This window comes from Phyllobates terribilis, unplaced genomic scaffold, assembly GCF_046119375.1.
Source record: "Phyllobates terribilis strain yellow unplaced genomic scaffold, ASM4611937v1 Scaffold_370__1_contigs__length_1879735, whole genome shotgun sequence".
NCBI lineage: Eukaryota > Metazoa > Chordata > Amphibia > Anura > Dendrobatidae > Phyllobates > Phyllobates terribilis.
In genome coordinates, this window is record NW_027363130.1 from 408,560 (window position 1) to 430,398 (window position 21,839).

A 21,839-nucleotide genomic window follows, 5' to 3' on the forward strand; every position below is an offset into this window, starting at 1 on the left:
TATATAAGTGAGCAAAATAAATAAAAAATGTGAACTAATTATTTCACCGGTCTGCAGTTGTTGTTAGATCCTTCAGGATGCGCTGACACACTGTTCCGGAATCCATGCTGATTTCTTTTCAGTGATGAGGTCTGTGGACATGGCGAACCATCTGATTAAATCACACACTGTTCCAGAAGCTGTGACAAAGAACGCCAGATCGTTAAAAACGCGTAGCACTGTCCACCTACCCCCCATACCCTTTCCTCATGGATGTAATTTTTAACATGGAGTAATTAAAAGCATCTTTTTCCTTGGAGCTGGATACCACATCTTCTGTGACATCATTACTGAGGCCGGAGCTCCACTGCTCCTGGATGTACGGCCGCCTTTGTGATTAGTCAGTCTCATTTGTATATGATACTGAAATATTAAAAAGTAATTTTTAATTGCGTGGACACTTTTCTACACTGAGGGCATGATAGGAAGCTTGAGAGAGTGAAATGGCACTGGTGGTACATTAAGGGGGTAAATCCTGATGACAGGTTCCCTTTAAGAACTGTCTATTTGCTGTCTAGTCTCTGCCACCCCTGACTTGTGCCAATGTCACCAGTTTATAAGTGTTATTCACTTTACTCGTCATTGTGTTAATGTTATGGCATGTAGTTGTCCTCCTTATTACCGGTACTTTCACTGACGAGGGTCTTCATTGTGAGCTCCATAAAATACATTCAGAATATCTCCTTTGTGTTGAAGAAAAAAATCACATCTAATCTGTCTTTCATCCTAATAGGAAATCCTTGTGAGAATAACGGTTCATCACTAAATTGTAAAAAAGAAGATATCAGGAAGCACTCTAATGGAGAAAACCTCATCACCCTTCCTGCACCTCCTGGACTTCACAGCACTTCACCTTCTTATAATCCTCCTGATCATGAGGAATCCTCTCCTGAGCAATCTCACATTGTTACCACTGTTCCAGGTGACATAGATACAAGATTTCAGTGTGACAAGCAACTTACTAAAAGCTCAGATTCTTTAACACAAAGAAAACACAAAGGAGAAAAGCCATACTCCTGTTCAGAATGTGATAAATCCTACCCAGATAAAGGGAATCTTACTACACATCAGAGAATTCATACAGGTGAGAAGTCGTATTCATGTTCAGAATGTGGGAAATGCTTTAGAGATAAATCAGATCTTATTAGACATCAAAAAACTCACACAGATGAGAAACCATATTCATGTTCACTATGTAGGAAATCCTTCACAGGTAAGGGGCATCTTAATAGACATCAGAGCATTCATACTGGAGAGAAGCCATACTCCTGTTCAGAATGTGGGAAATGCTTTAGAGATAAATCAGATCTTATTAGACATCAGAGAATTCACACAGGAGAGAAGCCATTTTCATGTTCAGAATGTGATAAATCCTACCCAGATAAAGGGAATCTTACTACACATCAGAGAATTCATACAGGTGAGAAGTCGTATTCATGTTCAGAATGTGGGAAATGCTTTAGAGATAAATCAGATCTTATTAGACATCAAAAAACTCACACAAATGAGAAACCATATTCATGTTCACTATGTGGGAAATCCTTCACAGGTAAGGGGCATCTTAATAGACATCAGAGCATTCATACTGGAGAAAAGCCATATTCATGTTCAGAATGTGAGAAATGCTTTAGATATAAATCAGATCTTGTTAAACATCAGAGAATTCACACCGGGGAGAAACCATATTCATGTTCAGAATGTGGGAAATCTTTTATATATAAATCAGTCCTTGTTGCACATGAGGAAATTCATACAGGAGAAAAATCATTTTCCTGTTCAGAATGTAGGAAATGTTTTATATATAAATCAAATCTTGCAACACATGAGAAAATTCATACAGGAAAGAAGCCATTTGCATGTTCAGAATGTGGGAAATGTTTTGGAAGTAAATCAGAGCTTGTTAAACATCAAAGAATTCACACAGGGGAAAAACCATTTTCATGTTTAGAATGTGGAAGGTGCTTTGCCGATAAATCACATCTTGTTAGACATCAGAAAATCCACACAGGACAGAAGTCATATTCATGTTCACTATGTGAGAAGTCCTTCACAGATAAAGGAAGTCTTATTAGACATCAGAGAATTCACACAGGAGAGAAGCCGTATTCATGTTCAGAATGTGGGAAATGCTTTACATATAAATCAAGTCTTGTGATGCACGAGAGAAGTCACACAGGAGAGAAGCCGTATTCATGTTCAGAATGTGGGAAATCTTTTATACATAAATCATATCTTGTAAAACATGAGAGAAGTCATACAGGAAAGAAACTGTAATTATGTTCACTGTGTTTCATAAATTTAATAAACATTGCTCAGCATAAATAAGTACACCCCCTTTGATAAGTAAGATTGTATTTAATATCTCACTGAATAAATTTCTAAAATTTTGCCACCACTGAATTTCATTGAACATTTTTTTTGTAATCAAAACATGAAAGTAATAATATAACTCTCATTACAAAATCTTCAGTTTTACTCAAATTAGTTGGTGTAAAAATGAGTACACCCCACATCAAAAGCTACTACATCTAGTATTTTGTATGGCCTCCATGATTTTTTAAGGACGGCACCAAACCTTCTAGTCATGGCATGAACAACTTAGTGACAATACTATATCTATCTTTTATCTCTTTTTCGATAACGAGCTCTTAGAGCCTGGATGCTGGATGGAGTGATGACAACTTGTCTCTTCAAAATTCCCCATAGGTGTTTGGTTGGGTTCAGATCAGGAGACACTTGGCCACTGAATCACTGTCACCCTGTTCTTCAGAAATGTAACAGTGGCCTTAGATGTGTGCTTTGGATCATTGTCATGTTGGAGAAGTGCAGGTCTACCAAGGGCATGGAGTGATGGCAGCATCTTTTCTTCCACTATAGAGTAACGCTGTTGCCGGCGCCCTAGCATGGTGTCTTCTTCTCCCTCCATGCAAAGACGCTTTCTCACCGCTCCGGCCGTGGACTTGGTTCTTGGCGCTCTCCTTGTCCTCTGTTCCTGTGACTGCATCCCGGCGGCGTCTAGTACACGCTTGTTTCCCTGTTCTTAAAGGGGCAGCGTGCGCCTTATGCTAAATGCCTCAGCTGGTTGCTGAGAGGCATTAGCATAACTAGTACACCTGCAAGATGGCTCCCAACCAATAGCTGGGAGGCATCTTGTATAAAAGACTCTCTCTCCCCTTACTAAGGTGTACTGCTTGTGACTTGTGAGGTCCCCTGGTCTTGGTGTGGCCAGGGTCCTGAGTCCGTAAACCCTTGGTCCCCCTGTGGCCAGAGTCCTGTACCTGAATCACTGGTCCTAGAGTAGCCCGTGCTGAAAACCTCATCCCCTTGTCCTGGAGCAGCCAGTGCCTGAACCCTTGCCCCCTGGTCCTGGAGCGGCCAGTGCCTGAACCCTCATCCCCTGGTTCTGGAGTGGCCGGTACCTGTACCATCGTCCCTTGGTCCTTGAGAGATCAATGCCTGTACCCTTGTCCCCTGGTTCTGGAGAGACCAGTTCTGGTACCCTCATCCCCTGGACCTGGAGAGGCCAGTGTCTGTACCCTCGTCCCGTGGTCCTGTAGCGGCCAGTGCCTGAACCCTCATCCCCTGGTTCCAGAGCGGCCAGTGCCTGTACTCTTGTCCCTTGGTCCCGGAGCAGTCAGTGCCTGAACCCTTGTGAAATGGTCCTGGTTCGGCCAGAGCCCTGAACATTATTCCCTGGTCCTAGTGTGGCCATTCCTGTTCCTGAAGTCCCCTGGTCACAGTGCATCGAGTGTCTGAACATTCCCCTAAGTCTCCGTGTCAGTGATCCTGGACTGTATTTACTGAGTCTGAATGGAGCTGTAATCAGTGTCAGCTAAGCTAACCCCTGGGGTCACCACCCTGGAGTTGTACTTGGCAGCTACCTGCCGCACAAGCCTGACCTCACCACTAGAGGCTCCAGTGAACACCAAAGTAGCTGCTTAGTTACGCCCCTCCAGGGTCGGCCCGGTGGGTCCAGAAATCCACTTGCACCACCAGTGGGCGTAACAAAGCAGAACATCTATGAATTCATGATGTCATCAATGACCTGTAGCTCCCCGACACCAGCAGCGCTCATGCAGCCGCACATGAGGACACGGCCACCACCAGGTTTCTCTGTAGACACCATGCATTCTCATTGTATTCCTCACCTTTGAGACAGTTTTGAAGCCATCAGTTCCAAAAAAAACATTTATCTTGGTCTCATCACTCGAGAGTATAAAGTCCCAGGAGTCTTCATATGTTTCCGCATGTGTCCTGGCAGATTGTAGGGCGGCTTTTTTGTGCATGGGATTTAGGAGAGGCTTTCTATGTGGACAACACCCATGTCTGCCATTCCTCTATAGAAAAAATTGTCTGCTTTCAGCTCATCTCTCAGTGCTTGGTGAGATCCATGGGAAGAGTTCGGATGGAAAATCCCGGTTGGGAAGGAATGGACGGGATTTATTAAGTTACTGATAATCCCGCACCTGTTTTCCAGTGTGAATAAAACCAAAAACTTATATGGAAACATACAAATTAAAATTGTAGAAACATTAAAAAGCAATGTGCACACTGTGCGTTTTTGATGTGTTTTCGCTGCGTTTTTTCCGCTCGGAAATGCACCAAAAACGCTAGGTAATCCGTGTGCCAGCTAATGCAATGACAATCCTGAAGTGCCGTGCACATGAGCAGGAATTATCTTGACCGGATTGTCATTGCGTTTAAATCTGCAGCATGTCAATTCTTTGTGCGTTTCTGAAGCGTTTTTCACCCATAGACTTGAATTGAGTCAGTCAAATCCGCAGCAAAAAAATTCATCTACACTGTTCCAAATTATTATGCAAATAATATTTTCTCAGATTTTCCCAAATTACCTATATGAATTGCAGTCATTGTAATTTTCCAATCAAATAACTATTAGAGTACAATTGAAAGGTTTTTGTACAAACTGCCTATGATAACAGGATACTTTTTAAAAAATAAAAAACTCAAACTGCACTCAAAATGCATGTTCCAAATTATTATGCACAGCAGAGTTTTCAACCTTTTCATTTTAATAAAGAACAAAAAAATGGTCATTTTTGAAATTATAAGCATTAGCAGGTTATTACACACTGAAATCAAACAGTTTTCACCTCAAAACTTTATTCTAGGTGATGTTACATTTGCACATAGGACCGCTTGTTCGAAAGGAGCTTCTGAACTCTCTCGTCCATTGAATTTGTCAGGTTTTGGATGGTTTCTGCTTCAATTGTTTTGTATGAGGACAGAATACCCTCCCAGAGCTGTTGCTTAGATGTGAACTGCCTCCCGCCATCATAGACACTCCTTTTGATGATGCTCCAGAGGTTCTCAATGGGGTGAGGTCAGGGGAGCATGGGTGCCACACCATAAGTTTGTCCCCTTTTATGCCCATAGCAGCCAGAGATGCAGATGTGTTATGTGCAGCATGAGACGGGGCATTATCATGCATGAAAATGATCTTGCTGCGGAATGCACGGTTCTTCTTCTTGAACCATGGAAGGAAGTGCTGTTTGAGAAACTCAACATACATTATGGAGTTCATCTTTACCCCTTCAGGGATCCTAAAAGGGCCGACAATCTCTCTCCCCATGATTCCAGCCCAAAATATTACTCCACCTCCTCCTTGTTAGCGCCGTAGCCGTGTTTGCATGGGGTGTCCATCAACCAGCCATCCTCCACTCCATCCATCTGGACCATCGAGAGCATTTCATGCATGATAATGCCCCGTCTCATGCTGCACATAACACATCTGCATCTCTGGCTGCTATGGGCATAAAAGGGGACAAACTTATGGTGTGGCACCCATGCTCCCCTGACCTCAACCCCATGGAGAACCTCTGGAGCATCATCAAAAGGAGTGTCTATGATGGCGGGAGGCAGTTCACATCTAAGCAACAGCTCTGGGAGGGTATTCTGTCCTCATGCAAAACAATTAAAGCAGAAACCATCCAAAACCTGACAAATTCAATGGACGAGAGAGTTCAGAAGCTCCTTTCGAACAAAGGGTCCTATGTGCAAATGTAACATCACCTAGAATAAAGTTTTGAGTTGAAAACTGTTTGATTTCAGTTTGTAATAACCTGCTAATGCTTATAATTTCAAAAATGACAATTTTTTTGTTCTTTATTAAAATGAAAAGGTTGAAAACTCTGCTGTGCATAATAATTTGGAACATGCATTTTGAGTGCAGTTTGAGTTTTTTATTTTTTTTAAAAATATCCTGTTATCATAGGCAGTTTATACAAAAACCTTTCAATTGTACTCTAATAGTTATTTGACTGGAAAATTACAATGACTGCAATTCATATAGGTAATTTGAGAAAATATTATTTGCATAATAATTTGGAACACAGTGTATAAATATATTTGTGGATTTACTGCGGATGTTTGCTGCATATTTGACTGACTCAATTCAAGTCAATGAGTCAAAAACGCCGCAAAACCGCACAAAGAATGGACCGCGGAAGACTACTCCCATCATCCGATGGCCGATCCCGCTGATAACAGCGGGAGCAGGCGCAGCTGAGGGGAGAAGTAGTCTTCTCAGCTGGCGTCTGTGCGCAGGGTAAAAAAAAAAAAAAAGGAAAAAATCAATATTAAAGTAAAAACACTGTATTCTCACCTGTCCGCCATCCTCCCGATGTCTCACGGCAACCCGACCACCCGACAATCGCTCCCGGCAGTGTACATCGCTGTGCTTCTGGGAATGAGTTCACCAGAGTTCATCAGCTGAGATCATCTGACGAGCTCCGGTGACCTCACATGCGGCATCAGTGCTGCTTGGGAATTTTGCCACGCAACACTGATGCAGTGTATGAGGGCACCAGGGCTTATCAGCTGATCTTCAGCTGATGAACTCAGGTGAACTCAGTCCCAGCAGCGCAGCGATGTACACTGACAGGAGTGATTACACTCCTGTCAGTGTATACAGAGCTGTCTTCTACAACAGTCACATCAGTGATTGATGTGGATGCTGTAGAAGTTAACCGGATTGCCGTGGGACACTGGGATTAGATCATGAAGGCAGGTAAGGGATATGGTTGTTTTTTATTTTTGGTTTCTTACAGGAGACGAGGGCTTCAGGGACTGGGCGTTAGGTGAGTATAGTGTTTTTTTACTTTCAAATAAAAGATTAAAACCGTGTAATTTTATTTCAATAAAACACTTTATTCTAGCTGTGTCTTTATTGTAAAATGACAAAAACATTACTACGGTGTTAGTAATTGGGGCGTCTATAACCTGGGCTTCATGTCAGCTGTCAATACAAGGCTGACATGAACCCCGCGCCAGTTCTGGGGCAGCTGAGAGCTGATATTATTAGTCACGGAGGGGGCCAGGATCCATGGCCCCTTCCCTGGCTTTTAGTATCAACCCGCAGATGTCTGTATAGCCTTTGCTGGTTAGATTTTATAGGGGACCCTACGTCAATTTTTTTCTGGGGTCCCCCTGTAATCTAGCCAGTAAAAGCTAAGCAAACAGCTGTGTGCTGTTAATAGCCAGGAAACATTTTTGGCTAATGGCCCCTTCCCCGGCTACTAATATCACCTCACAGCGGTTGGCTTTCCTTTGGCTGATTATGAAAATAATGGATCCCACGCCATTTTTTTTTTTTAATATAAGGCTATGTGCCCACGGTCCGGACGTGGCAACACTTTGGACGCAGCATATGTTTGCTGCGTCCAAAACACTGCTTCTATTGAACGCAGGTAAGTAAGCATGTGTTCACTGAATACAATACAATACATTCTAGTGGTCAAATTTATGTTGCGGAGACAAGCGACTCCACAGGAGAATTTGACATACTGCGGTCCTGAAAAACGCACCGCATGTCAGTTTCCGCAGCCTCAGATGCACACATAGTGGAAATAGGATTTCTAGAAATCCCATCCACTATGCTGTAACATCTGAACACTGCGGGTTTGACACTGCATAAATACACAGCTCCAAACCCACAGCGGCTCCTGATCATGGGCATACCCAAATTCACCTGCAGAAAATCAATTTCTGGGTCTCCGCTGCAGATTTTGACTGATTGAAATGTCATTATATGCGGTGGATCCGCATGTATTGAGAACAAAAGAGCGGCTTTAGAACACAGGGTTTTGGGGGACGTAGCGGCTAAACAAACAACTGTGAGCTGTTATTAATAGCCAGGGAACATGGTTGCCTAATGGCACCTTCCTAGGCTAAAAAGAGCAGCTCTCAGCTGCCCTAGAAATGACATGAATGGGAATACTAATGGGATTAACCCGTATGGGATTAGCTGACACCCAGCCCTTTTATTTAGTGATGAAAATGTGTCAATCAGGCCATCTCATTACTAAACCTAAGTAAAGAGCTAAATAAACCCACACACAGAGTAAAACACTTTATTTGAACTACAATTGACACATTCTTTAATAATTTAAATTAACGATTATACAGGTCTGACAGTACTCCAGGGGTTAAAGCTTTGTCCCACGTTTCTTTTTTCAAATATCTTTATTTGGCTCCAAAAAGGATTCATTGCTGTACAAAACGCATCAAAATTGTTGTAAAATGCGTGTTTTTCTGCAGTGTTTTTCCTGCCAAGAGATGCAGAAACCTTAAGGAATTTTCTGCATTCAAATCCTGAACGTGCGCACATAGCCAAGAACAGGATCTCCTGGGGAAAGTCGCAAAAGCTATGCGTTTAGAACTGTTATATGTGTTTGATTCATAGTCATGGAACAATAAATAACCAGTAACCGGCTTCTTATACACATCATAGTGTCTAATGCACAGCGGAGACCCCCAGCCCCAAATGGACGTGTGCAAGTATGTCTACATTACCCCTATGGATGATCATATGTCCACAACAAAAAGCATCCGTGCAATAGAAGAATGAAGTGTCTGCATCTATAATGTGTATATTATGTATAATTACTATAAAAGAGGAAAAAACACAATTCAGTAAATGGATACAAGGTCTGAACGAAGCTTCATATCACTGGGGAATCTGGAGTCCAATTCCAGAATCCACAAGGCTTCTCTGGGGTGTACTTTTTATACCAATCTCCCCCTTAGCTGGTCTGGTGACATATTCAATACCCACAACTGTAAAGTGATTAATCCCTATTGTGTTGTATGAGATGTTGTGATGCTGCAGATGTATTACGTGTTGTGGGGCCAAGAACGTCCCTAACGTGTCCCCCAATGCGGTGACGTAAGGGTCTGACCGTGCCCCCCACATATTGCAGCAGACAAGCTTCACATTGTATGGTGTCAATGACGTGTGGAGCTACAACTAATGAGATGTCGGATATTATAGGGTTTATTATGGTTAGTAGATGCAGACATTTTTGCTTTGTGCACAGACTTGCACAAACCACATTTATTTCTCCCACATTCAATGAAACCTTTGGTGTTTGTCCTCCACGTGTCAGTTGTCTTTCTTGTTGCTGGATCCTTGTCGGTGTATAACATAGGTAAATGTTTTCTGGTAATATTCACTATATTACACTGTGTTCCAAATTGTTATGCAAATAATATTTTCTCAGATTTTCCCAAATTACCTATATGAATTGCAGTCATTGTAATTTTCCAGTCATATAACTATTAGAGTACAACTGAAAGGTTTTTGTACAAACTGCCTATGATAACAGGATATTTTTTAAAAAATAAAAAACTCAAACTGCACTCAAAATGCATGTTCCACATTATTATGCACAGCAGAGTTTTCAACTTTTTCATTTTAATAAAGAACAAAAAAATGGTCATTTGTGAAATTATAAGCATTAGCAGGTTATTACACACTGAAATCAAACAGTTTTCAACTCAAAACTTTATTCTAGGTGATGTTACATTTGCACATAGGACCGCTTGTTGGAAAGGAGCTTCTGAACTCTCTTGTCCATTAAATTTGTCAGGTTTTGGATGGTTTCTGCTTCAATTGTTTTGCATGAGGACAGAATACCCTCCCAGAGCTGTTGCTTAGATGTGAACTGCCTCCCGCCAGCATAGACACTCCTTTTGATGATGCTCCAGAGGTTCTCAATGGGGTTGAGGTCAGGGGAGCATGGGGTCACACCATAAATTTGTCCCCTTTTATGCCCATAGCAGCCAGAGATGCAGATGTGTTATGTGCAGCATGAGACGGGGCATTATCATGCATGAAATGATCTCGATGGTCCAGATGGATGGAGTGGAGAATGGCTGGTTGATGGACACCCCATGTAAACATGGCTACGGCGCTAACAAGGAGGAGGTGGAGTAATGTTTTGGGCTGGAATCATGGGGAGAGAGATTGTCGGCCCTTTTAGGATCCCTGAAGGGGTAAAGATGAACTCCATAATGTATGTTGAGTTTCTCAAACAGCACTTCCTTCCATGGTTCAAGAAGAAGAACCGTGCATTCCGCAGCAAGATCATTTTCATGCATGATAATTCCACCAGACCCTGCCCCCCCAAGCATAAACCCACACCATCCGCCTCCCCATGAATAAACCCCTACTCCAAAGCCCAGCAGGCGGCCCCCTACAAATATTATTCCCATCGTGCACCATCACACCCCCCCCCCCGAGACCCCACAGGCGTGCACCATCACCCCCCCAAAGGGCCCGCACCAGCATGCCCGCACCAGCGCCCCCGCAGCATCCCCCCAAAGCCACCGCCAGCATCCCCCCCAGAGCCACCAGCTGCCCCCAGCACCACCCCAGAGCCACCAGCTGCCCCCAGCACCACCCCAGAGCCACCAGCATCCCCAGAGCCACCAGCTGCCCCCAGCATCCCCCCCAGAGCCACCAGCATCCCCCCCAGAGCCACCAGCTGCCCCCAGCATCCCCCCCAGAGCCACCAACATCCCACCCAGAGCCACCAGCTGCCCCCAGCATCCCCCCAGAGCCACCAGCATCCCCACCAGAGCAACCAGCTGCCCCCAGCGTCCCCCCAGCTGCCCCCAGCATCCCCCCAGAGCCACCAGCTGCCCCCAGCATCCCCCCAGAGCCACCAGCTGCCCCCAGCATCCTCACCAGAGCCACCAGCTGCCCCCAGCATCCCCCCCAGAGCCACCAGCATCCCCACCAGAGCCACCAGCTGCCCCCCAGCATCCCCCCCAGAGCCACCAGCATCCCCTCAGAGCCACCAGCATCCCCCCAGAGCCCCCAGCATCCCCCCCAGAGCCACCCGCTGCCCCCAGCATCCCCCCCAGCTGCCCCCAGCTTCCCCCTCAGAGCCACCAGCTGCCCCCAGCATCCCCCAGAGCCACCAGCATCCCCCCCAGAGCCACCAGCTGCCCCCCAGCATCCCCCCAGAGCCACCATCATCCTCACCAGAGCCACCAGCTGCCCCCAGCATCCCCCCCAGAGCCACCAGCATCCCCACCAGAGCCACCAGCTGCCCCCATCATTCCCCCCAGAGCCACCAGCATCCCCCCCCAGAGCCACCAGCATCCCCCCAGAGCCCCCAGCATCCCCCCCAGCATCCCCCCAGAGCCACCAGCATCCCCCCCAGAGCCACCAGCTGCCCCCAGCATCCCCCCTAGCTGCCCCCAGCATCCCCCCCAGAGCCACCAGCTGCCCCCAGCATCCCCCCCAGAGCCACCAGCATCCCCCCCAGAGCCACCTGCAGCACCCAGCATCCCCCCAGAGCCACCTGCAGCCCCCAGCATCCCCCCCAGAGCCACCAGCATCCCCCCAGCTGCCCCCAGAGCCACCAGCATCCCCACCAGCTGCCCCCAGCATCTCCCCCAGAGCCACCAGCATCCCCCCAGAGCCAACAGCATCCCCCCACAGCCACCACCAGCCCGCAGCATCCCCCCAGAGCCCCCAGCATCCCCCCCAGAGCCGCCACCAGCCCGCAGCTTGCCCCCACAGAGCCCGCAGCATCACCCCCCAGAGCCCCCACAAACCACGCAGCATGCCCCCAGCATCCCCACAAGCCCACAGAATCCCCCCAGAGCCACCCCCATCCCCCCAGAGCACGCAGCATGCCCCCAACGTCCGCACAAGCCCGCAGAATCTCCACAGAGCCCGCAGCACTGACCTCCTGCAGCTTCACCGGTTGCTGTGTCATTCTCTGCAAGAGACTATCGCGTCTTGTGCTAAACTAGAACACGCCCATAATGTACCGTCAGGACACGCCCCCCGGAAATGACGTCATACCTGGAAGGAGCCCATACATTCTAGCGTTTACCTGTGGAGGACGGACGGGGCGTCGCCCCAGGCAGCGGCTGCAGGCCTGCCCCTCATCTCAACGCGTGAGTATGAAAAGCGGGGGGGGGGTACTATGCCCAGCACCATGTACTACCACCAGTGGCTGGCAGGACATGCTGGATGGGCATGATAGTACCACGGAGGCTGGCAGGACATACTAGGCATGAATCATGCCTAGTATGTCCTGTCAGCCTCTGGTACTATCATGCCCAACATGTCCTGCCAGCCTCTGTGGTACTATCATGCCCAGCATGTCCTGCCAGCCTCTGTGGTACTATCATGCCCAGCATGTCCTGCCAGCCACTGGTGGTTCCATCATGCATGCCCATTGCCCATTTTGTTTTTTATTAAAGATGGAGTCCCTACATGTATTTTGTGTTTTATTTTTATAAAAAAAAATGTTTTTCTTTGTGTTGTGTTTTTTTTCTTCTGTTTACTAGAAATTGATGGTGGCCATGTCTAATTTGGTGTGACGCCATGAATTTCAGGCTTAGTACCAGCTGATAATACAAAGCTGGTACTAACCCCATTATTACCCAGCGTACCACCCCCCACCAAGAGCCGGACAAAGCGCCTGGAAATGGCGCTACGATGAATGCGCCAATTCCAGGGGTGGCTGCGGCTGCCGTTTTCAGCGTGGGGGGCCCAGAATGCTTGGGCCTTACCATGCTGAGAATCGCAGCCCCCAGCTGCCTGGTGTTACCTGGCTGGCGATCAACATATGGCGGGAGCCCACGCATTTTTTTTTTAAATTATTTTTTTAAATAATTAAATCAAAAACCCATTGGGCTTTCCTGACTTTTGATCAGCAGCCACGGTAAAGCCAGGCAGCGGGAGGTGGCAGCCCGTAGCTGTCTGCTTTAGCTGCCCTGAGAATCAAAAATTCTGCGGAGCGCTATGTCATTTTTGTTTTATTATTTATTTTCACACTTCTATATGTGTGACAGTCCCAACAGCCAATCACAGACGCTGACGCAGAGAATGGGCGTCTGTGATTGGCTGCTTGAGTAACCTGAAAGCAGCCCATGCATAGTACCATACTAGAATATATGGGCTAATTGTACATTACTCGAACAGCCAATCACAGACGCCCATCCTCTTTGACAGCATCTGTGATTGTCTGTTGGGTCTGTCACATATAGAAGTGTGAAAATAAATGTTTAAAACGATGTAGCGCTCCGCAGAATTTTTGATTCTCACCGCAGATAAAGCAGACAGCTACGGCCTGCCACCCCCTGCTGCCCGGCTTTACCTTGGCTGGCGATCACAAGACAGAGAAGCCGAATATTTGTTTTAAACTTATTTAACATTTATTTTTTTTAAAAAATGCGTGGGCTCCCGCCATATGCTGATCGCCAGCCAGATAAAACAAGGCAGCTGGGGGCCGGGATTCACAGCATGGTAAGGCCCAAGCGTTCTTGGCCCCCCACGCTGAAGACTGCAGCCCGCAGCCACCCCTGAAAATGGCGCATTCATCATAGCAGCATTGCCAGGTGCTTTACCCAGCTCTTCTAGCGGCCCTGGTGGTGAGTGGCACCCTGGGTAATAATAGGGTTAGTACCAGGCCAGCTTTGTATTATCAGCTGGTACTAAGCCGAAATTCATGGTGTCACGCCAAATTAGACATGGCCACCATCAATTTCTAGTAAACAGAAAAAAAAAGACAGAATTATTTTTTTTTATTAAAAATAAAACACATTTAATAAAGAAAAATTCTCACCCCAACGTAATCCATAGGTCTTCTGTCTTCAGCTCTGCTACATCTTTGCCATCAGATGAATATGTCTGCTGACAGATGAGCAGGCACAGAATGACGCTGGAGCTCTGTTACTGTGGAGTGCCGCACTATGTTGCTTTTTTGTTATTTCATGTAGTGTAGAAATCTTGGGAAAAGTGTGGATTGTGCTCTGGAAGTGATCAGTTATAGCTAACTATGTTATTTCCTGCAGAGATAAGTCCTGCATAGAAGATGTGATATATCGGTCTGCGGCAGATAAAGAACTTGTGAGTATGTGTATTACCTATACACGCACACTGACACTATATACAGAGCTCCTGTGTATAATATCAATGGTGATCATTGCATTACCTGTACACTGACACTATATACAGAGCTTCTGTGTATAATGTCACTGGTGTTCACTGTATTACCTGTACACTCACACTATATACAGAGCTCCTGTGTATAATATCAATGCTGATCATTGCATTACCTGTACACTGACACTATATAGAGAGCTCCTGTGTATAATGTCACTGGTAATCACTGTATTACCTGTACACTATATACAGAGCTCCTGTGTATAATATCAATGGTGATCATTGCATTACCTGTACACTGACACTATATACAGAGCTCCTGTGCATAATGTCACTGGTGATCACTGTATTACCTGTATACTATACACTATATACAGAGCTTCTGTGTATAATGTCACTGGTGATGACTGTATAACCTGTACACTATATACAGAGCTCCTGTGTATAATGTCACTGGTGATCACTGTATTACCTGTACACTGACACTATATACAGAGCTCCTGTGTATAATGTCACTGGTGATCACTGTATCACCTGTACACTGACACTATATACAGAGCTCCTGTGTATAATGTCACTGGTGATCACTGTATACTGACCCAATATACAGAGCTTTTTTACATTTTTATTATTTTAGTATTATTTGTCACTATGTGGTGGCATTATGCGCTTTGGTCATGACATGACGATATTTGTCCCTTGTATGTGGTATTATTAGGTCACTGTGTGGTGGTAATATGTGGTCTCATGGTGTGTCAGTATTTATACCTTGTATCTGGTAGCATTTGATCACTTTGTGGTGGTATTATGTGTTTTGGTCATGGTGTGGCGGTATTTGTGCCTTGTATGTGGCATTATTTGGGCACTATGTGGTGATAATATGTGATCTGGTCAAGGTGTGGTAGTATTTCTGCCTTCTATCTGGTAATATTGGTCTTGGTAGAGTGGATTGTGGTTGGTCATTTGTTTTAATTGATATCAATTAGGGGAAACCTCTTTATTTCCAATAGATATTAAATACTTGGATGTTTAACCCCTCCCTGTCCTGTGACTATTACACAGCAGCAGAGATGCAGTTACAGAGGTTCATCAGAGAAAGCAAGTTGGCATTTGGTGAGATTTTCACCTCTGTATTGATAAGACAAAACCAGGAGTGGGTGAGAAATGCATAAACCATGACCTCGGATCGCTCCACTCCTGGATTTGTCTTATAAATACAGAGGTGAAAATCTCACCAAATACTCAAAGTGCCACAATCTTCTGACAGTGCGGATTCCACCAATAAATAAGTGATCCCCTTCCCAACCTGTGCATCGCTGAGAACTTGTTTTCACCAATAAAAACCCTTTAATGCAAACTACAGTAATTGTACATGGCATTTCTGGTGAGCGCACAGTGATGGGCAGGAACCACCAATATATTGGGGATAACGGCTAACTGGTATCTGCAAATAGCTGAAGGGTGGGCCCGGGTGGGTGGGCCCCTGGATCAGGGCCGGCGTCAGCACCCGGCGCACCCGGGCAAGTGCCGGGGCCCTGAGCAGGCAGGGGGGCCCACTGGCGGTCGCGCACCCCGCTGGGCTATGGGCGGAGGAGAGCGGTGTCAGCGCCCGCCCTTCTTCCCCGCTTGCTCAGGGCCCCGGCAGCCGGATACTTACCTCTCCCCGTGCCTCCGCAGATCCGCTGTCTTCCTGCTCTGTGCTCCCTGTGACGTCTCAGGTCAGAGGGCGCGGTGATGTCTTTCCACCGCGCGCTCCCCTGAGCCGTCACAGGCAGCGCAGAGCGGGAAGACGCCGGCAACGCTGGAGTCCGGCCCGAGCAGCGGGCAGCAGGTGAGGAGGAAGGAGGTGAGTATTTGATTTTTTTTTTATTTTTATTTTTTTAATGTATGGAGCCGGGCATGGGGCATAATATGGGGGGTGACATCCTGCATGGGGCATTATAAAGAGAGGGGGGGGTGACATCCTGCATGGGGCATTATAGAGAGAGGGGGTGACATCCTGCATGGGGTATTATAGAGAGAGGGGGTGACATCCTGCATGGGGCATAATATGGGGGGTGACATCCTGCATGGGGCATTATAGAGAGAGTGGGGGGGGTGACATCCTGCATGGGGCATTATAGAGAGAGGGGGTGACATCCTGCATGGGGCATTATAGAGAGAGGGGGTGACATCCTGCATGGGGCATTATAGAGAGAGGGGGTGACAGCCTGCATGGGGCCTTATAAAAAGGGGGGGTACATCCTGCATGGGGCATTATAGAGAGAGGGGGGGGGGTGACAGCCTGCATGGGGCCTTATAAAGAGGGAGGGTACATCCTGCATGGGGCATTATAAAGAGCGGGAGGTGTGACATCCTGCATGGGGCATTATAGAGAGAGGGGGTGACAGCCTGCATGGGCCTTATAAAGAGGGGTGGTACATCCTGCATGGGGCATTATAGAGAGAGGGGGGGTGACAGCCTGCATGGGGCCTTATAAAGCGGGGGGGTACATCCTGCATGGGGCATTATAAAGAGAGGGAGGTGTGACATCCTGCATGGGGCATTATAAAGAGAGGGGGGTGACATCCTGCATGGGGCATTATAAAGAGAGGGGAGGGTGACATCCTGCATGGGGCATTATAAAGAGGGGGGGTGACATCCTGCATGGGGCATTATAAACAGAGGGGGTGACATCCTGCATGGGGCATTATAAAGAGAGGGAGGTGTGACATCCTGCATGGGGCATTATAAAGAGAGGGGGGGTGACATCCTGCATGGGGCATTATAAAGAGGGGGGGTGACATCCTGCATGGGGCATTATAAACAGAGGGGGTGACATCCTGCATGGGGCCTTATAAAGAGGTGGGGTGACATCCTGCATGGGGCATTATAAAGAGGAGGGGTGACAGCCTGCATGGGGCATTATAAAGAGGAGGATTGACAGCCTGCATGGGACATTATAAAGGGGGGAACAGCCTGCATGGGGCATTATAAGGGGGGGGGAGACAGCCTGCATAGTGCATTATGTGGGGGGAACAGCCTGCATGGAGCATTATAAGGTGGGGGACAGCCTGTATGGGGCATTATGTGGGGGGTAACAGCCTGCATGCAGCATTATATGGGGGCCAGTATCCTGTATGGAGCGTTATAAGGGGACCAGTATCCTGTATGGAGCGTTATATGGGGGCCAGTATTCTGTATGGAGCCTTATATGGGGGCCAGTATTCCGTATGGAGCCTTATATGGGGGCCAGTATTCCGTATGGAGCCTTATATGGGGGCCAGTATTCCGTATGGAGCCTTATATGGGGGCCAGTATTCCATATGGAGCCTTATATGGGGGCCAGTATTTCATATGGAGCCTTATATGGGGGCCAGTATTCCGTATGGGGCCTTATATGGGGGCCAGTATTCCGTATGGGGCCTTATATGGGGGCCAGTATTCCGTATGGGGCCTTATATGGGGGCCAGTATTCCGTATGGGGCCTTATATGGGGGCCAGTATTCTGTATGGGGCCTTATATGGGGGCCAGTATTCCGTATGGAGCCTTATATGGGGGCCAGTATTCCGTATGGGGCCTTATATGGGGGCCAGTATTCCGTATGGGGCGTTATATGGGGGCCAGTATTCCATATGGGGCCTTATATGGGGGCCAGTATTCCGTATGGAGCCTTATATGGGGGGCCAGTATTCCGTATGGAGCCTGATATGGGGGCCAGTATTCCGTATGGGGCCTTATATGGGGGCCAGTATTCCTTATGGGGCCTTATATGGGGGCCAGTATTCTGTATGGGGCCTTATATGGGGGCCAGTATTCCGTATGGGGCCTTATATGGGGGCCAGTATTCCGTATGGGGCGTTATATGGGGGCCAGTATTCCATATGGGGCCTTATATGGGGGCCAGTATTCCGTATGGAGCCTTATATGGGGGCCAGTATTCCGTATGGAGCCTGATATGGGGGCCAGTATTCCGTATGGGGCCTTATATGGGGGCCAGTATTCCGTATGGGGCCTTATATGGGGGCCAGTATTCTGTGTGGGGCCTTATATGGGGGCCAGTATTCTGTATGGGGCCTTATATGGGGGCCAGTATTCCGTATGGAGCTTTATATGGGGGCCAGTATACTGTGTGGAGCGATTCGCTGGTTTCTGAGCTATTGTGGAATTTACAATAGATTTCACTCATGTAATGTAAGAAGTGAAATCTTCGGCATTGTACTATATATATATATATATATATTTCTCTGCGGTATCTCTGCATCATGAATCCTGGTATGTACAGTATTAAAGGGGCCACTGAGACTCTTTCTCCTGGGGCCCAGAAAACCTGGAGCCGGCCCTGCCCTGGAGTCAATGTCGCTGGTGGGCCCCAGACACCCCAGTCCGGCGCTGGACGGAAGGCAGCTGAAGCTTCATGGTGGATGAGGTGTGGATTTATTAGAGACCTGGATCCCTGTTTTGTACCTACACTTGAGTGAAGGTGTGAATGAGATTCTACAAATCTCAGAAGTAGAGGACTGTGAAGATCAGACGAGTCTTCATTGCATTATGTTTTAAGTGTTTACCAACCTTTAGGCTATGTTCACACATCATGTTTTTTTTCAGCGTTTTTTTTAATGCGTTTTTTATGCTAATTTTCAGCTGCGTTTTGCAGTACCCGCAAAGTCTATGAGATTCCAGAAATCTCCTGCACACATCATGGGTTTTTTGCAAAATAGAGCATGTCACTTCTTTCAGTGTTTTTTTCAGTGTTTTTTTACCCATTGAAAGTAATGGGTGGTGAAAAAAACGCTGAAAAAACGCACCAAAAATGCAGGTGTCAGGTTTTTCAATGTTTTTTTCAGCGTTTTTTGCGCCAAAACCAGAAATTTTTATCTTTTTTTCACTGAACGTTATGTACAAACATATAAGAGACAAAAGGACAGTGAAAAACACGCAGCAAAAATGCACCAAAAAATAAGCAAAACAGCAAGAAAAATCCTGAACAAACATCTGGCAAGAGATCAGGTTTTGCTGCAGAAAAAAACATGATGTGTGACCATAGCCTTACACACAAGACCCCCTAAGAATGGAGCGATCAACTTTCAATCCTTGAGACCATTGATGTCACCTTGTGTGTCAGTCAGCAGTCGGCTTTCTATAATACCCGGCTATTACTGCGCTGAAACAGCGGAGAACAGTTTATCATATATTATAAGAAATACAAGTGTTCTGCCTGCGGCCCTCCTGGAAATCCCGTACTCCCCCCTGGTTGTATCTGAGTTATAGGCTCAGAACCTGCAGACCACTAATATAATGGCCGTCCTAGTCCAACCATTAGTGGGATTCCAGACATTGCCTAATTTGTATCACATGAACGGCAATAAATCATCTCCAGCTGTAATGTACTGATACATATATGCCGATAAGAATGTAAAGAGTCATAAAGAGAAGAACAATAGAAACTGAAATGATACAACGGCTTCTGCTTCTGACGTCTAATTGTGGAAAAGTATTTCAATTACTAAATATAAGAGGATTTAATTATATATATATATATATATGTGTCTATACTGTGTATATATATATTATAGAATGTTATCACTTCATGTAATCCACTTATATACATTCTAATCCATATATATATATATATATATATATATATATATATATATATATATACATACATACAGCCTTGACTCTTACAAACCTAAAGGGTTTTTCCCAAAATTCTAAGTTGTCCCATATCAATAATAAAACTTACTAATCGTTTGGGGTCCAACCACTGGCCCCCTCAGCAATCCAGACAATGGGTCCCTAGATCCCAGGAACCAGGCTCTGCATAGCCCTGTAGTGAATGGAGTGGAGGTGTACATGCTAGACCACAACTTTATTCATTGTCTATAAGACTGTCAGATTACAGCCCCGACTATTCCCTACAGTCCCATAGGGAATAAATGACGATTTTTGGAATAACCTTTTTAATCTAAGCAGCTTTAAATGTTTATTGGAATCTCACACGTCCTGTCTGCCGTGTAAGTGGCGCAGCTCTAATGATTGTGTTATATCGCACTTCCTGTCTGCCATGTAAGTGACGCAGCTCTAATGATTGTGTTATATCGCACTTCCTGTCTGCCGTGTAAGTGAGCGCAGCTCTAATGATTCTACTTCTTGTGTTATATCGCACTTCCTGTCTGCCGTGTAAGTGACGCAGCTCTAATGATTGTGTTATATCGCACTCCCTGTCTGTGGTGTAAGTGACGCAGCTCTAATGATTGTGTTATATCGCACTTCCTGTCTGCGGTGTAAGTGAGCGCAGCTCTAATGATTGTGTTATATCGCACTTCCTGTCTGCCGTGTAAGTGACGCAGCTCTAATGATTGTGTTATATCGCACTTCCTGTCTGCCGTGTAAGTGAGCGCAGCTCTAATGATTGTGTTATATCGCACGTCCTGTCTGCCGTGTAAGTGACGCAGCTCTAATGATTGTGTTATATTGCACTCCCTGTCTGTGGTGTAAGTGACGCAGCTCTAATGATTGTGTTATATCGCACTTCCTGTCTGCCGTGTAAGTGAGCGCAGCTCTAATGATTGTGTTATATCGCATGTCCTGTCTGCCGTGTAAGTGACGCAGCTCTAATGATTGTGTTATATCGCACTTCCTGTCTACCGTGTAAGTGACGCAGCTCTAATGATTCTGCTTCTTGTGTTATATCGCCGGGTCTAAGTCTAGGAAGAGAGGACTGAATCCACCCGATTCTGAAACTCTCCTCTCCACATCCTGTTCATGCAATTCTCATTATTGTTTGACGACATTAAATTATTTTAATACAACGTTGGACTGTGATGATCCTGATTTAGTAATAGGAGACGGTGAATGTGGTTGAACCAACAGGTCCACGAGCCGATATCAGAAAGCCGACAGATTTGTAGTTGTAGAAAAGAGAAAAGTAGAAAAATCAAAATAAAAACCAAAAGACGAGATAAGCCGGAATTACAGCTAGAATGTAAAGCTGCCATAAGGTTGCTACATGGATTTCTATACACATTTTTGGCATGCTACTTTTATTTTTCTTAGAAAAGCTGCCTTCCTAAAGGTGCTGGTGAGTGACCCGTCTGCTGTCTGCTGAGCGGGGGCCGTGTGCAGGAACCTCTTCATTTACAGGACTCTACAAATTATAAGTTACAATTAGTCAGAAGTGTTCACTGTCCCTTTATAAAGAATTGTTACTAAATAACAGGACGGTTTATTAAAGAGGTCGTCCTCTGCTATCAATAATGCCCCCATCCATTTCAATTTGGAAAAAAGTTTTTTGTGATTCCCTTTGGTTGTTATAAGGGTCTGTGAGGGGCGCTATCGCTGACGGCTCATTGGGCGTCTCTGACCCCGGCTACAGCCGGCTCTGACCCCGCTGAGGTCATGTCACATTCCAGATTCATGCCGGCGTGACCCAGTGGCGCCACCTCCTGTCACAGCCCAGCATCCACCGCGCGCTCTCCCTCTCCTCTGCATTCATCTAGCAATTAAAAGACTATATACGGTACATAAATATATATCAGCAGGCCGCTGTGAATAAAGCACATACGTCATTACAGTAAATATTGCAGGAATCCTTCATCATCTCCC

The 21,839-nt window shown here is 46.1% G+C and overlaps 2 protein-coding genes across 2 annotated transcripts in view; one reads left to right on the forward strand and one right to left on the reverse strand.

Moving 5' to 3' along the window:
* Window positions 1-2,431, forward strand: part of LOC141223149 (uncharacterized) — a 28,002-nt gene extending 25,571 nt beyond the window's left edge. The window contains exon 3 of the mRNA XM_073666775.1: window positions 773-2,431. Within this exon, the coding sequence (XP_073522876.1) occupies window positions 773-2,313 (1,541 nt within the window). The 3' untranslated portion in view covers window positions 2,314-2,431. The remainder of the gene's footprint in view (window positions 1-772) is intronic.
* LOC141223137 (gastrula zinc finger protein XlCGF66.1-like) overlaps window positions 1-21,839 on the reverse strand; it is a 352,937-nt gene that overhangs the window by 220,016 nt on the left and 111,082 nt on the right. The gene's annotated exons all lie outside the window — the stretch shown is intronic.